General features: G+C 45.2%; 1 protein-coding gene across 2 annotated transcripts in view; it reads left to right on the top strand.

Annotated features, from left to right (window-relative positions):
* COL20A1 (collagen type XX alpha 1 chain) overlaps window positions 1-13,684 on the top strand; it is a 127,830-nt gene extending 114,146 nt beyond the window's left edge. Inside the window, exons 38-40 of one of the 2 annotated variants that reach the window (XM_075011846.1) lie at window positions 4,331-4,408; window positions 6,649-6,804; window positions 8,687-13,684. In XM_075011846.1, the coding sequence (XP_074867947.1) occupies window positions 4,331-4,408; window positions 6,649-6,804; window positions 8,687-8,700 (248 nt within the window). In that variant the 3' untranslated portion in view covers window positions 8,701-13,684. Of the gene's footprint in view, window positions 1-4,330; window positions 4,414-6,648; window positions 6,805-8,686 lie in introns of those variants that run through there. The other variant, XM_075011847.1, reaches the window with a different exon arrangement.
* Window positions 13,685-17,499: the final 3,815 nt, after the last annotated feature.

The raw sequence follows: 17,499 nt of genomic DNA, 5'->3' as shown, positions 1-17,499 counted from the left end.
CCAGAACACAGCTGCAGCTGCCCCATGTGAGCCAAACTCTTGCCCCACTATGTGGCAGGATGTGTGTGCAGAGTGGCCAGAGGGGTGCCCCATGTACGTGGCTCTCCTGAGCTGCACTTTGCCACGCTGCACTGCCCCATTCATCACATGTGGCGAAGAGGGTGAGTATTGGACACCTTGGGTATAGCGATGAGCACCACCCACAAAGACCCCTTTAGGATCCATATGTCAGAGAAGTGGGGAGCTGACTAGATCAGAAGGGTTTGTTCAGCTCTTATCTCTAACATTGAGCAGGATAGGCTGCCCCTCTACCTTCTCATCCAGTTTTCAGGACTGACTCTACACTTATGGTTCTAAGACCCTTTGAACCAGACTCACCCCAGTAATATTACAAAGCAGTGGAATATCGGCCCAGTGTTACCCTGGCTGTCTCGGTGTGCCTGAATATCTGTACCTCATTCCCTGCCACTTCTGAGCCAAAAATCTCACACTGGTATCATGTCTACTTGGCAGTTAGACCCCCTCCCCCAACACCCATTCTCTAACTGGATTTCCTAAGTAGCTGTGAGCCACTCATTACTTGTCACCCTCCCCTCCTCAGCCTTATCAGGGACTCTCTTCTCCACATGGCTTCCCGTTGCTCCTTTCGCATGGAACACACTTCCTACGCTGATCTGCAAGGTCATTTCACTCATTCATGTCCCATCTCTGTCAGGCCTAGGAAATCAGGAATTTAGTGATGACTACAAGGGAAAAAAAGATGGAACTCTCTGGATACGTCTTAAGAACAAAGCCAGAGCATCTGCCATGGCAGGTGTCATTGAGCAGCTAGACAAATACATAAAGGGGGGTAACTAAAAAAAGCCCTCCCTCTGTCAAACAGTACACTGGGAGACACGTGGGACAGGCAGTGTCATGTATTCCTGTACCAGATATAGGTTAGGACTTTGCTTGCATGCTGTAGGTGTGTTCATTGCCAGATCCTTTAATGCTTTTCCAGGTAAGGGGGAGGTTAGCTTAAATAAGGCGTTTACACACATTGCCGTCAAGTGGCTGACGAGTATAACACAATTACCTTTCCATCCCAAGCTATAAGGTGAGCCAGGCCTGAGGGAGGCAGTGGAGACTTGAAGCAAAGTTTGATGGGGCAGGAAGTATTCCAGGATATGGCCGTACATCTTTCTCCCATTCATTGTAGTGTTACTGGTCTCAGATTGCAAGCTCTTTGGGGCAGGGGCCTTGTGTGTTTGTGCACATAGTGGAGTTTGGTCCTGATGGGTGCCTCTAGACATTCATGCACCATAACAGTTCAACAAAAACACCTACCCAGACAGCATCACGCACCATCCAAGGTGGGCTGTCATTCTATCTGACACCAATGGACCTCCTAAAACTGCCTCTTGGGCCAGCACAAAAGGACTCCCCGGGGCCAAACCTGAAAGTCTGACTTGGTCAGAACTCCCCTTGAAGTCAGTGGAAGGACCAAGTAAAGGTGCTAATGTTGGAATGAGAGCACCATGCAAAGCTTCTTATCTCCCCCCTCAGCAAACAAAACAATTTGCTGGCTGCTTTTGATGCAGAACAAGAGCTTCGGAGAGAATATTTTCTTATTTCTGTCCTCTTGGCTTCAACTTTAAAGCTGCTGCACTTGCAAGGTGAAAGTGTTGTTGGAACTGGTGTTTAATTACAGGAAAAATCTTGACTGCAGCATCATTCTGGCAGCCACCATGGTTTTAACAAAGTGCTTAGATTGTGGAAAAAGTTTTATGCGGAAGTGCGATATTGTTATATATCAGGGTATCCACACTGGAGAGGGATCCTGTAAGTGTTTAGATGGCAGAAACAGTTTCATGCAGAGATCAGTCCTCATTTACCATCAGGGAATCCACATAGGAGTGAAACCCCATAAATACTAAGAATGTGGGAAGACTTTCAGACAGAGATTCAACCTTGTTCATCAGGCGATTCACACAGGAGAGAGACCCCATGAGTGCTAAGTCTCTGGAAGGAGTTTCATACAGAGGTCAGACCTCATTCAATATCAGGCAATCCATGCAAGAGACAGAAACTGTGTATTAAAGGTTGTTAGAAGAACCTTCTGGCTACAGCTCCAAAAAAGGCACCAGGAGCATTATTAACTATGAGACTGGTGGGAGAGGAAGTAAAGGAAATGGCTGCACACATGTGCAAAGAGCCTTTTCTTCCCTTTGAGAGATGCTGCTTCATTCTGCATTTCAGTCAAAGGCTGAGGTTTAATTGGCATTTTTCACACGGCCGCTCACACAGCTACCTGACCCTGTCAAGAGCATTCAAGGAAGAGAGGGCACCATTGTTTTCTGTTCCGTCTAGCCCCCCTTCTTTTAGTAGTGCCTTACTTTTCTGTAGCAAAGTCAGCTTGAAATGTGTGTTGCGGAAGTCTCCCCTTAAAAGGGCTTTTCAGGAGAGCCATTTTGCTTCTGGAGAAGCACTTCTCCCCCTCCACTCTCTTGTGGTGCTGGATTCCAGTGAGAACAAGATGGACACCAGCATGAGTAGGATCCACCAACTGTGTTGACCAACTATTTTCACCCGAGGGATGGTTTTGAAAAGTAAAATGGTTTTAAAAAGTAAAATCTCTCTCTTTCGATGGCTACAAGGGAAAAAAAGATGGAACTCTCTGGATGTGGGTTAGGAACAGATTTAGGACAAGCAGCTATTTTAGCTAGTGCCACAAAGGACCCCTCAGTGCACTGAGATTTCTCCTGCAGTCTGAGTCTTAGGCCTGTCTGGTGATTTCTGCTGCTCCTTCTCACAATCATTTATGCCCACAAAAAGGTCCCACCTCAGAAGCAGGTCTCACATATTGACCCAAGTTTTTGAGGGGAGGGCAAAGCCAACTGTTAATGTTAAGAAATAAGTAGGTATTTTTGTAAAAAAGTTTCCGGCAAAACTTATACAATATTGATTGAAACTGTTCTGGCTTCAGGGGCTGCTTAACCATTCTGAAAAGCAGGCCCCTAGCTTGAGCCCATTCAGGTTTTGCCTGAAAACAAAGCTTAACAAAATAACAATTAAATGGAGAGATGTAGCAACCTGCAACTATTTCCGAAAAGTGAGTGAGGATCTGGATCCCCTAGATGAAGAAGAGGCAGAACTTAATGTCAAAACTGCTTAAAAGTTCTTGGCCAAAACTTCTGTTGAAAAAAGTCATTTCCTCAAGAGAAAAGTCTTGTGGAGGCATGAGACACAAGGGTGGAGAGATGAGACACAAGGGTGGAGAGGTACTGTCTTGTACCGGACCAACTTCTGTTGGAGAGAGGCACGTGCTTTTGAGCTACACAGAGCTCTTCAGGTTCCAGTGTGACAGGAAGATGAGGCTAACTCCTTGGCCTACCCAGGGGGTCAGGCTATTAACCTGGAACATGGAAGACCCTGATTATAGCCAACACAGGGATTTGAACCTGAGTCTAAGGCCTCGTCTATACTTACCTGCACTGTTGATTTAATTCAGCTATTGCAAACAGCACAGTTGAAGTGGCATAATTACCTTGGTATTTTGCATGTGTTAAGATCCCTGGGGCTCCTCTCCTGAGACACTGGCTGCTACTCTTGTTTTAGTGGAGTACTGGCATTGAAGGGAGTGAACTCAGATCAATTTATTGTGTCTACAGTAGACATGATAAATCAATGGCCAGGGGATCAATCACTACTGTGTTGATCCACCATGTAGTGGAGACAAGGTCCAACGCATTCCAGGGCCAGTGTCTTAAACACCAGGCAGCTGATACTGTAGTGAAGCTGGTGAGACCTTCTTAGGGTCTGATTTTCATTCCTCATCAGAATGAAAACAGGTTCCCCAACCTCAAAACATTTCACGCTGTGGAAGCGCTGTTTCCCAACCAGCCCTCCCTGGGCAGCTAGGCCTTATTCATTAGGAGCTGCAGTTCGATGCTGGCCCCTGGCGGTGGGAAGAGGTGAGGTGAGGCGGAAGAGCTGGGTGAGTTCGGGAAGACTGGTTCCGAAACACAGGAGGCTGCAGGTTCAGCAGAACAATGAAGATGTGCGAGAAAGTCATTCCTCCAGCACCACTAAAATGACATTCAGCTGTGAGGGTTTAACTGTATGTGGGCACTGCCTGGTACTCAAGGACTGGGTGTAGATAACATTAAAAGATTACTTGATTTGAATTACAGCTTGATAAATAGCCACAAACTTACATTCAGTGTATAGTGGCATGATCCCATTTTGGGCACTATGCCCAGAGTTACCCAAGGATACGTATGCAAGGCAGCACAGGAGGGGTCAAAAGAGCTGTGGAGCTCTGGTAAGTGATGCCTCTCTCCTCAAACAGGAGGACCTGGACAAAAGGGTGAAAAAGGAATGGCTGGAACCACTGAGGAAGGAGTCCAGGGACCCAGAGGACAAGCAGGTACAGTGAGTACAATCCTTTAATTTCAGTTGTAGCGTTGACCCTTCATCCGTGCTCCCAAAGGAAACAGCTTGAGCACAGCATGCAATAACCACGTATCAAATTCAAAGCGGCGCTCAGACAAACAAGGGACAGCTTAGCCTAAGCCTTCCTCCGGAGGGTTTTTGGCATCTTCATCTGAATTATCTGCTGCTGACCACTGTCCAAGACCAGAAATTATATGGCCCATGGGTCTGCTCCAGTAAGGCAGTTCCTCTGTTCCTAAGACTCCCTGGGATGTATTTCCCAAAGATCCTCCCTTTGGTAAACATCTGCCAGCAGAGATGTGCGAAGTATAAACCAGCTGAAGATGTGGCTCAAAGTGGAAAGCCCTTTGAAAATTGGCCTCGCTTTGTGGGAACCTAAAATCTTAGTTTTCCCAGCTCTACAAGCCAGATCTGCTTTAGCTGAACCCAGGGGGACTATTGCTGACTTCAGTGAGAACAGGGTCCAGCAGGGGAGCAGCAGAGAGAGTCATTTTCTCCATGTATTTAAGATTTTCTTACTGTTGACATGATCAAACAACCACCATGGGCTCAGCACCCTTTGGTGTCCAGTGCCTCCCTTGATATTTCCTTCCATCTTTCCCTGTCCAGTGGCTTAGTTTCTGTACACGAGCTCCACACCAATCTACTATATCATCTATCTATTCTCTGTGGGGTCTGCCTCTATTTGAACCGTCCATTATGCCAAATACCAGGGTCTTGATTTTTCATGTGTCATTCATTCATTCTGAAGATATGCCCAAATAGCTGTAACTCATGTTGTATAACCTTCTACAGTAGGTTCTCCTTTGGCTGTATCTTCCTTTGTAATTCCTCCTTGGTGACCTTCTGCATCCATCCTATTCCCAGGATCTTTCTATAACAACTCCTCTTGAATGCCAATATCCTTCTCCTTGGATCTTTTGTTATCACCCATGTCTCACATCCGTACAACACGCGGCTGTTCACATGGGAATACTGAAAACCAATGACTCCCACCAGGATCCTGGGCTTAGCGATTGGTAATTTTCCACATGGGAGACCTTGGTGAGAGTCTCTACTCCTGATCCCGGCTCACCAGGGGCAGAAAGTGTTTCCTGAGGATGAAGATATGTCATCATACTCCTCAGCAATTCTTCCTCCTGATGTTTAAGACAACCAGTGGGGCATGGCACACTGGTGTGCTGCAAAGCAGTGCTTAGTGTGCCTCACAGCCGCCCGCTACCGTGGGCACGTGCCCCACTGCTTGGTGGGAGAAGCACATGGCAGCAGTGGTGACTGAGGTGGAGACAGTGGTGGCTCTGGTAACTCGCTGGCATCAAGTTAGAGTGCTGGGGGATTGGGGTGCCTTGATCTTGGCAGGGGGGAGGGAATCGAGTTATGTATACTGAGTGTGCTGTGAAGTTGTAACTAGTGCTGAAGTGTGCCACGGAATGATAAAGGTTGCTGAGCACTGATCTAGTTGGTTAAAGTGGAGGGAGGCTGGGAGCCAGGACTCTTGGGCTTTATTCCCCCATTGGGAAGGCAGGGGGAGTGTAGTCTAGTGCTTAGAGCTGGGGGGGCGCTGGGAGTGCTGGGGTTCTATTCCCTGTCCCCCAGGGGTGGGAGTCTAGTGGTTAAAGTGGAGGGAGGCTGGGAACCAGAACTCTGGGGTTCAAACCCAGCTCCGCAAGAGGAGTGGGGTCTACTGGTCTACACTAGTGGCTAGAGCCCAGAGTCCTAGCTGGCATTGCTTGGTGGGAGAAACACATAGCAGTGGCTCTGCTGAGTCACAGGCATTGAGTTGGAGCCAGGGAGAATGCAGCTGCCTGGCCCGAGGGGAGGGGATTGAGTTACATATTAGGTGTGCTGTGAAGTTATAGTGAGTGCTGAAGTGTGCCACAAGGTGAAAAAGGTTGCTGAGCACTGGTTTAAGAGATGGCACTGATGAAAGCATACAAGAGTTCTATGTAGCCTTCTTCAGTCAGAATGAGGCTGGCCACATCAAAGCTTTGAGGGCACTGGTGAACAGCAGGAAAGGGCTAAATTGTGGGAAATGGGGATGAGGTCCATAGGTCTTCATCGGGGTGAAAGGGGACTCTCCAAACTCCTGTGCCTTCAAAAAAGAGAGGGAAAGTCCCGAGGCAGCAGTTAGTAGCTGGGTGCTATTAGAGAATAGATGTTGCACAGGATCTACAGAGTTATATTGTACCCTTTGAGATGCCATTCATTTTTCAGGTCCTCTGGGAGAACAAGTCATAGGAAACCCAGGTCTGAAAGGTTCCCCTGGAAGCTCTGGTCCTCCAGGTTTACCTGGTGCCAGGGGCCATCCTGGGGCACCTGGCTACCCAGGTGGTTGTGATATCTCTGGGTGCTACAGGGCAAGCACAAGAGGTAAGTCCTGATTCTTTATATGAAAATGTTGATTTTTGAAGCTGTCCCATTGATATATTGGGCTATCTGACTAATTTGTACTAGAACTGTACTCTTACATAACTTATTTGTCCATGCTTCAAGGATAGTAAATAGTGTTCTTCAGGATAGACTAAGTTCTTAACACAAAACAAGTTTTTCTGACTGGCTGCTGAATATTCAATGTCTGTAGGTTTAACCTGTCACAAAGGCCGAACTCTACTCATCTGTCCATCTCTGATACATTTTCCAACTTTCTCACAACAAAAACATTATGGCTACATTTGCATGGCCATTTCGAAGTTTTTGGCTAATGTAGACATAGCCTATGTAACAGACTAAAGCCAGTTTTGGAGGCTGTGGGATGGGTGAGATAAGCTACTCCTGCTGGATTAGAGCCACATGAATATAACCTCTGCTCTGCACCTCATGAAGGACAAGGATTCTTCCTGAAAAAGACTTATGCATGGTTTCCACAAGCTACCATAGAACACTGGAACTGGAAGAGACCTCAAGAGGTGATCAAGTCCAGTCCCCTGCCCTCCTGGTAGGGCCAAGAACCATCTATATCATCCCTGCTAGATATTTATGCAACCTGTTCTTAAATATCTCCAATGATGGAAATTCTACAACCACCTTAGGCAATTTATTCCAGTAATTAACCATCCAGACAGAGAAAAATTTCCTAATGTCCAATCTAAACCCTTCTTGCTGCAATTAAGTCCATTGCTTTGTGTCCTATTTTCAGAGGCAGAGGAGAATAATTTTATCCCTCCTCTTTGTAGCTCCCTTTTAGGTACTTGAAAGCTGCTATCATGTCCCCTCTCAGCCTTCTATTTTCCAAACTGAACAAACCAAGTTCTTGTAATCTTCTCTCACAGGTCATATTTTTCTAGATCTTTAATTTTAGCTGTTCTTCTCTGGACCCTTTCCGATTTCTCCATATCTTTCCTAAAATGTGGGGCCTAGACCTAGACACAGTACTCCAGTTGAGGCCTACTCAGTACAGAGCAGAGCAGAATTACTTCTCATGTCTTCCTCACAACACTCCTATTAATGCTTTGTGTGACCTTGCCCCTCTAGAGTCATAATTCTGTCACAGATGAAGAACTCCTGGTCACTTGGCAGAGCAATAATGCCCTTTAAGGAATGTCATTACATGGCACTTGTATCCAGTTCAAGAGGGATACATTTGACCTGGACCCATATAAAATATTAAATAGTCAAGCAGCAGTTTAATCTGTTGTGCTTTAATGTCTCCAAACTGAATATAAGAACTTCTTCTGCAATAAGGTATTCATTCTCACGTGATTTACCATTTATAGTCTGTAATATTCAACTTCCCACTCAAAATAAGTCATTTAATTGCAAAGCAGTCATGTCCATAAAGTGACCTACCGTGCAATCGCAAACTGGTTCAAGACTTCTACCGAAGGGTAGTTTCACCCTCCCTGTAAAATGAAGCTATGTTTCTTTAGTTACCTGTATTTGTTTTTCCATCTTTTTTTCAATTTATAGGGACCACATCTGAAAAAGGCAACATAGATTTTAGACATGCTTCTGCTGTATAAAAATGGTCCCTTTTTCCACCTATATTTCTCCTAATACTGAGTTACCCAATTGAGTTGTTGGCATATCTTGCCAATTAATTTGGGATACTTTCATGGTACCAATGACAGGACACACAGATGCCTTGATATACGTCCCCATCTCAGATTCTCAACTACATTGTCCTATAAAGTAGAAAATCTAGTTGGTGACAGAATATCTGTAAGGAGGGAGGACTAGTTATGCACCCTGAGTTTTTAGTCTTGTATCTATTCTTCCGTTTGTTAGCATCTCCTGTTTTTGTCTCCAAATACAGATTTCATCCCATGATGGTTGAGGGAATGGCTACTGTGGACTGGTCTCTGTCCTTTGGGAACTTCTGTCTAGCCAGAGCATAACTACAGCTTGAATACCAAATGCAAACTTTCTTCCCTGGTGACACTGGAATTTTGTACAGACACATAAAACTCTAAGCATAAAACACTTCTTGTAAAACTAGGCTGTATGCAAATCATACTGAGGCATCTTCTCTTATATACCTATGTTATTGTCTGAACCATTTAGTACTGGACAGTTGGGCTGCGTCTACACGTGCACGCTACTTTGAAGTAGCGGCGCCAACTTCGAAATAGCGCCCGTCACGGCTACACATGTTGGGTGCTATTTCGAAGTTGAAATCGACGTTAGGTGGCGAGACATCGAAGTCGCTAACCCCATGAGGGGATGGGAATAGTGCCCTACTTCGAAGTTGAACGTCGAAGTAGGGCACTTGTAGACGATCTGCGTCCTACAACATCGAAATAGCGGGATCCGCCATGGCAGCCATCAGCTGAGGGGTTGAGAGACGCTCTCTCTCCAGCCCCTGCGGGCCTCTATGGTCATCGTGTGCAGCAGCCCTTAGCCCAGGGCTTCTGGCTGCTGCTGCGGCAGCTGGGGATCCATGCTACATGCACAGGGTCTGCAACCAGTTGTCGGCTCTGTGGATCTTGTGTTGTTTAGTGCAACTGTGTCTGGGAGGGGCCCTTTAGGGGAGCGGCTTGCTGTTGAGTCCGCCCTGTGACCCTGTCTGCAGCTGTTCCTAGCACCCTTATTTCGATGTGTGCTACTTTGGCGTGTAGACGTTCCCTCGCAGTGCCTATTTCGATGTGGTGCTGCCCAATGTCGAAGTTGAACGTCGACGTTGCCAGCCCTGGAGGACGTGTAGATGTCACTACATCGAAATAAGCTATTTCAATGTAGCGTGCACGTGTAGACGTAGCCTTGGTGTTTGTGAACTGATATCAAGTGTCCCACAACAAGGTACAGAAAAACAATCTGAGGTTCAAGCTGTTAAAATTGCAGAACAGCTGAGCCACAAGTAGTGTTAATGGCATAGGATATCTTCAACCATAGTCTGGAGAAAGGTCTTTATTTTTTCAGCCACTATTTTGGATCACCTGTACCTGAGCAAAACTGTACAAGGTGCTCAAAGATGCAAATCCCTTCAGTGGGAGTCCTGCCATGTTATAAAGCAGCTGATAATGGAATATAATCTGCCTTTGGAACAACAGTGAAGTCTTCCTCCCAGTTTCATGACAATTAGATTAGCTTCCACTGTTCCTCAGAAAAGGGGATTCCCTAAAGGGCCCAGTCCAGTTTTATACTCCTCAGTCTCAGTAGCAGAAAATAGCAGTTGTGTTTTGACAATGGTTAATGAGAACCTCTGTGGCCTTTTCCATATCTGCCTTCTATGAGCATAGGAACAGTTTTGCCCTGTATCACGAAGAATGCTGCATAACCATAGGCCTTACTTTTACTTGTATGATACCAGAGGTACTTGCTACTCTAGGACGGTCTACAGGTTGAACCTCCTGATCCAGCACCTTTGGGACCAAACCAGCCTCAAAACAAGGAACTTGCTGGACAAGGCAAGTCAATGCTAGCCCAGGGCTCCACTGCCCCAGCCCCATAAATCAGTAACACTCCTGGCCTGAGCTACTAGTTTATCCCTGTGAGTGCTCCTACAGGGTCACCCCGATGATGAACCAGGGGTGTTACCAGACTGGGGAAGTCTGGATTACAGAGGTTCAACTTGTAATTTTATAAGCCATAAATAGTCATTCATACCAAATTATACTGATGCTGTCAGTGCAACAACCAGTGTAATTGTTACTTTACATTGTACCAGCTTGTATTGGTCCCAGACCAGAGCTACATTGCAACTGCCTTCAACTGATTACTCCTGAACCTGGGTTAGCAACACAAAGAAGAGCAAATTCTGTGAATAAAATACCACTGGTGTTTGCAAATCTGGACTGACACTTCATGCATCACTTGAACAAAGAAGCAAAGATACAAAGAAAGAAAGACAAACAAGTTACCAATCATTTAATTCACATGCCTGTTTCCTCTAATTGACACAGAAGATAACTAATCACAGAGGGGTAGTGTGTTAGGCTGTTACTTCACAAACAAGCAGTCCTGTGGCACCTTGGAGACTAAATATACTAGTCATGAGCTTTCATAGGTAAAACCCACTTCCTCAGATAAATAGAGTAGAAAACTAGAATTCAGGATTTATATAGTGGTAGAGAAAGGGTGAGGAGAAGGGAAAATGGGTATTACCTGTCACTAGTAGGACCAGTTAATGAAGCAAATCAAGTAGGATGCGTCCTATTCCTTCAAATATCAATGGTAGGGAAATTGCCCTTACAATGCATAAGATAGTTCAGACCTCTGTTCATGCCCAGATAAAATGTGTCAAATCTGCAAATGACTTTTGCTTCAGATGTCTCCCTCTAATCTTGTGGTAAAATTCTTTTGCAGAAGGGCTACTTTTGAATCCATTATTGAATGTTACCTTATAGCTTTGTGTATTCCAGTTCCTGAGGTCAGATAAATGGCTACTGATGGTCAGTTACATGCAAAGTCACCCATTTAAAGTTGCACTACTGGTAGCTGTGCACAGCTAACCCACTTCAAATCTGTAATAATCTAACATTTAGGAGCCACATTGCTATGTCGCTTTGAAAGACCCAAGATAGATACAAAAGTTCTCCCTACAAAAATGTGGTTCTAAAGAACATTCCTTACCCTTACAGAATATAATTTTTATAATATAAAATTTTTATAATATAATTATAATATAATATAATTACAGAATGTAATTTTAACCTAGTACATCTTTTTGACCTATTACATAGAATTTTCCAGAGAGTCAGAACTCAGGACAGTACACAAATTATAGAAAGAGGATTGATACATTCTGTAATCACTGCTATTGGATTAATTAATAATTTTCTAGACATTTTCTCTAGAGTGAGTATTTGCAGTATAAGGAACATTCCTTATTGTAAGCATAGGGAAGTCTGGAAGCTTACTGTAACTGTGGAGGTAACATTTTCTATTTACTTAAGGCAAAACTGGCAAGCTTTTAAAGGTGACCTCTAACAATGATCCTTACATCACAAAGTGTCATTGGGCATAACCTCCAGGCAGATGTAAAGGGAGGGAACAGACAGCTACAAACAAATTCACTGTACATTTTATATTTAAAACAAATGTACTTAAGGGGATGGACATCTCAGAGACAAGTTGTTGAACTTTGCATGTTTTGATTGGTAAGGTCAAAGAGCTATTCTGCATTTCCCCATTCCTTAAGGTGGAAATACTTCTCAAGTGTGTAGAATTTACATGATGTATATATTGTATGTTAAAGCTCTTACGATCAGGGGAATATAGACTAAATTTTCTGGGGGATGTATGTGGTGGACAGGTAAAGCAGTAAGATTTTTGCACATGCAAAAAAATTCTGAAACATGCCCATTAGAACATTCATATGCTGGGGCCAGCCACTGAAGGTGCAAAGTGTGCACCTGTACAGATAAAGGCCCTGAACTAATGGCAGCCTATTTTTCATTTGCAGTTTTGGAAGTGCAAATGATTTGAGGCACAGTCTTTTTCACCCACCATTTTGAGGATGTAATTAATGGTACATAACTTGAAGAAATACAGGGACTTTTTAAAGCAAAGAATAGGAAAGATGGGGAATGGGGTCCCACTGCTTTGTTGCCTAGGGTGGGTGGGTTCTGGGCATGACATATTCATGGTCACAGGAGAGGAGAGTAAGACGGGTAAGCAATAGGCAGTGGCAGTGCCTGTTGGTTATGTCCAAGGTACTACTCAAATAGCTGTTAGTAGCATTAACTAATTACAGAATGGACTCACACAGAGATGTAATTACTGTGCCTGGGATGTTCATCAGCAAATGAATTTCAGGCATTCTTAGGTGATGGCTGCTGAACAAATCATGCACTTAACCTTCCATTTGACAGCAGTGGCTACAGACTTGGGGAAGGAGAGAGGAGCTAAATTAGTGGTTATTTCTCCAAAATGCTGTGGTTTTATTCATGTAAGCCATTCACTGAAAATACTAACCCTGCTTCTAGCATCACAAAAGAAATCCGCAGAGAAGAAAATGGTCATCTACAGTCTGCGCTAGTAACCCAGGTCAAGTTCCCTTTAAGGATAACAAGGAGAGGATTTTGGTTCTCAGTTTGTACGGTGCCCAATACAACAGGAAGCTGGTCTATGTCTGGGGCTCCAGGGTCCTACAATACTATAAATAAAAACCAGTGGGTCTCATAATTAAGAGACCGATTGTATGTGCATGATCCCCCTATGCCACAAGCAGTCATAGTGAAGTCAGGGGCTATTGAACACTACGTACAACAGATTGTGAAATTGTTTTCCTGTCCCATGGTAACTTTTGGTGCTCTGAAGTGGGACAAAACTGAGACCTTTCAAGATTGAGAAAGCCTCTCCCCAAAATAGCCAAATATGCTGGGGAAGATGACACTCACCCCAGGCTTTGGAAAGCCCAACTTCAGATCCCTAGTCAGTATCAGTAAGGTATTATCCATCGCGAACAGAGCAGGGTCGGAAATAGCTTTTTTACTATAACAGCTATTCTGGAGTGAAGATCTCTCTCCCCCTCTAGTTATGACTAAATATTCCATCCTGAACTGGAGAATGTTTTTGATGAAACCATCACAAACAGATTCTTTCCTGAAGAAAGAGTTTTCCAGTGAAAACACATTTAATCAAAATATTCTTGACCAGCTACAAGTGTGTCACTATTCAGTTCTAAGTTATAAGATATGTGAACTGGCCAATTACTATTTAAACACCACTTCATTATGACTGACCAGTATTGTTATACACACTGTCTCTGTACATGTACTATTTTCCTATGCAAGTTTATTTGGTATGTTTTCCATGGAAGGTAGTTACACAACTAAACTGTAAGTCAAGAGAGAATAAAAGTCACAGGCAAAGACGACCAAAGTATTCTGGTAAGATTAAAAAAAAATTGATGATCTAGCTGAAATTGTTCCAGATGGCTGGAGCTGCAGAGAGAAGGCTCTCAAACTAACTCTGGTAAAGGAATATGGGGAGACAGGCGTTCAAAGAAGCTGTGATGTAGACAAGAGTTAAAAACAAACCCATTCACAATTTTGCTTAGTTACTTTTAATTGTTAATGAAGATAATGATGCCACTCATTCATGAATGCAACCAATCATTCCCACAATGGGCATTCCTTTAGTACACTTTGGACATTTTTGGCCTATTTTATCATTTAAAGGTGAGCAGCAGCTTAAAATAATCCCATGTTTCACAAGGGCAATGTTGCAAACTTCTGCATCAAGCTTTTCAAGTGGGGACCTCATCCTGAAAAGCTTTAATCACAACTAATCCTTTCTCCAGCAAGCAGGTCCACTGAAAGATCAAACGATGAATTTGACAGGCTATTTTATGGTATAGCTCAACACCTAGGTTTCACCATGGAAGAGTGTGGTGATTGCTGATCTTGTCTGCAGAATGTCCCCAAGACACCCTTTTTAAGCAATCTTGTCCTTGCTGATGGGAAAGTTTCTTACCACTTCAGAGATGACAGAGAAAGAAAGAAAATGACTTTTGCTACCTTGCTGGGTCCTCATTGTCTTCCCATGCACAAAGCCTTTTTTGCCCTCAACCCCATCTTTCTAGCTACATATTTGCAAGGTGTGGGGAACTCCCAACCTGTGGCCTAGATCCATCTCATAGCTTGTCTGTATCTGGCCCCAGAAGCTCAGGTTTCTTCTCCCCAGCCTCTGGCTTCTTTTGGGGTATAGGGTATACAGCCCTAAGGCAAGCTGCACCTGGACTCAGTCCATGGGCTCTGTCTGATGTGGGTGGGAAGCAACTCCATGTGCCACCACTGCTTCCCCTCTTACTTCTCCAGCTGGGTGAATGGGAGAACTGAGAAGCACTGCTGGGATAGGCTTTTCCTGCTCCACTCTGATTGGCCAGAACTGCGGCCAGTCAGAGCAGTGAGGGGCAATGTCTGGGAATAGCAGGGTACATGAGTGTGCCCCCAGGGAGCTGTACCAGGTAAGCACCCCTCCATCACCCAGACCCTGCACCTGCAGTCTGCACCTGCACCTCCAACCTGCCTAGACTCCCCACACCCAGCCCACTCCTCCACTCTCCCTCCCACCCATCTCCACACCTCAAGCTTGCTTTCTGCAGCCCCCTCCCACACTGAACCCCTCAGTGGTAGCCCCAACCCACTGCCTTGTGGGGGAAGGAGTTTGCTTGTGTGCAGTTTTTTTATTCTTACTTGGGTGCCCCCCCAACTGATTGCTGTAGGTCAGTGGCGCCTCCCAGCCCAAAGAAGTTCTCCACCCATGGTATATGCCAAGCATACTGTTTCCCTGTGATCAGCTGTTTGAGGCTACATCCTTACACACTCTCTCCCTGAAGCACATGGGGCATTTGTGTTGTAATTATGTTTTGAGGCTTAGTTTAATTCAGCACATTGCAGGGGGCACTGGTTGGAACTGAGGTGCTTTTTAAAGACATTTAATCAGCTTAATTTCTTATTGCTTCCTGCCCCCCATTGGCTGGGAAGGCCATCTCTGCTCTGCTGACCAACTCCACCTCTAACCACCGCTATGAAATAGAGCCCCCTGCTATTCCATGCTGTTAGTGTCTCTTGCCACTTGCTCCCTTTAATAAATAAATACTTTTCTTCTCTAGCACATCAATCAGTGTGACTGGGACAGCATAAAAAGGGCACAGTGGCAGTTGCCACAACCCCATTTAATGGTGCAAAAATAGCCCATTTTCACTCCACCCTGAATGTTCACAACAAAAAACCCTGGTGTGTATGAGGCAAGAAGTGGCAGGGGGAGGAATTTCAGTTGGAGCAGTGGGAACTAAATGAACACAGAGCACACACCTGCTGGAAGAAAGGTATTGCAAGCAGTCAGTCCTAATAAAATGGCTGTCTAAGGTCTATGCTGGCTCTCTCCATTTTATAAGGCCAGCAAATCAGCATATTGAAGGGGGAAAAGTAGTTCCTATAATTGGGCCTAACACCAGGAAAGAAGAGTGGAGCCAGTTTGGGCTCCCAGAAGAGTTCCTTCCCTTCCAGCTCAGTGGGCAGCTACTCCACCCCACTGCTATTGGTACTACAGCAACCCTCAAGTTAATAGCTCAGGGAGTCTTAGCCCACCTTGCCTCAGGTGGGTGAGGGCAACAGTTTGAAGCCTCCTATTGCTTCAGGTGGGTGCTGGGGAAATTAGCTCAGGGCAACAGCAAGCCAACAGTCTCAATGAGCCCAGCCCTAGCTCAGGGTGGGCAGCAAACACACAGTCTCAGGTGGCTCACATCCTAGCTCATACTCAATTCCAGAGGTGCCCAAGCCCTGGTGCAGGGCGAGGCAACAATACAAACAGCCCAGGCCCTAGCTCAGGGCAGTAGGCAGACAGTTCCCAGATAGCCCCTCAACAGTCCTCTTACCCTCTGGGCCACCCCCAGTCCCCCTTTGCACATACCCAGTATCCTGCCAACTTCTTAGGGCTCAAAGGATTCCAGGTGTTACTGGCCCACTCCCAGCCTGTGCAGCTTATCAGTTCTGCTGCCTCAGGGTACAGGCTGAGACTGATACTCAGGCCAGTGCTCAGGGTCCAGCTAGTTGTCTTTGTCAGGCAGGTTCTGCTAAGGGATGCAGACAGCCCAAGCCAGGTCTTAACATCATTTGACCAGTCTACAGCCTCCAAGCAGGGAGCACAGACCCATCCCCTAGCTCCTCCAAAGGCTCAGCCTAGACTGACAGCTCAGGCTGGGCTATTATAGTCCTGGCCCCGCCTCCTGACTTCTGGTCAGGTGATGGGGAGTGGCCAGGCTCAGTATAAAAGAGCTTCTGGAGGGGCTCCTCCCCCTTCTGGGTAGTGGGATGACTACTCTACGCCACCACAGAGAGTCAGAAAGAGCTAAATAGTTACAGAGGAGGGTATGATAGACAGGCTTTTTCTCAGGGAAGTCCTCACTATCATGTCATATTGCATATCTACTACTTACCTGTAGCATGTGTCAGTCTAGACAGCACACTCTCAGTCTAATTCCAAGATGGCTTATCAAATGCCCTGCAGAGAAAGATTATGGGAAAGGAAATTGATGGCAGCTAGATTTATTGGACCACCAAACAATGAAATGCTTCTGTTAGGGGGCTGCCTCAGCACTGCAACAGTAGGGGAATGGATTAGGTGGTCTGATAAATGTGCTTGAGTTCCAAGAGGAAGTGTTATAGAATCTCTCTTAGCTTATACACCATGGGTCACATTTGGCCCTGGTTTTACCCCACTGCAGTTACATCAGGATTAATTCTAGCTCCCTATAGTAGTCTGGTGTAATAGTCAGCTGCTGCTAGTTATGAAGCACCCCAGGGTTGTAAAGCTGATCCAAGAAAATTTGTGCAAGAGGGTCAGGGTAGGAGGGATTATATAGTAAACAATGCCAGATGGTATGGAAAATAAAGTTGTAATTTAGGAGGTCACAAGCAGACTAGAGTTCCAAGACCTGAGTTGTTCTCAGTGTTGCGTAAGTTAGGAGTCCACCAGAGTCAATGCAGCTGCACAAATTTAAAATGAGCAAGAGGAGATGCCTCAGCTATCTGTTTCACTGATCACAAACATCTTAGGAGTGGTAGTGACCTGCTTGATTTTACAGGGTGATACAGGCTGGACCTCTCTAATCCAGACCTCTCTCATCTGGCAATATGCATAATCTGGCACCATTTTAGTTATCTGGACAACCACTTGTCA

Source organism: Carettochelys insculpta, chromosome 17, assembly GCF_033958435.1.
Source record: "Carettochelys insculpta isolate YL-2023 chromosome 17, ASM3395843v1, whole genome shotgun sequence".
NCBI classification, from domain to species: domain Eukaryota; kingdom Metazoa; phylum Chordata; order Testudines; family Carettochelyidae; genus Carettochelys; species Carettochelys insculpta.
The sequence above is the reverse complement of the archived record's forward strand: the minus strand, read 5'-3'. Positions and strand labels throughout refer to the sequence as shown.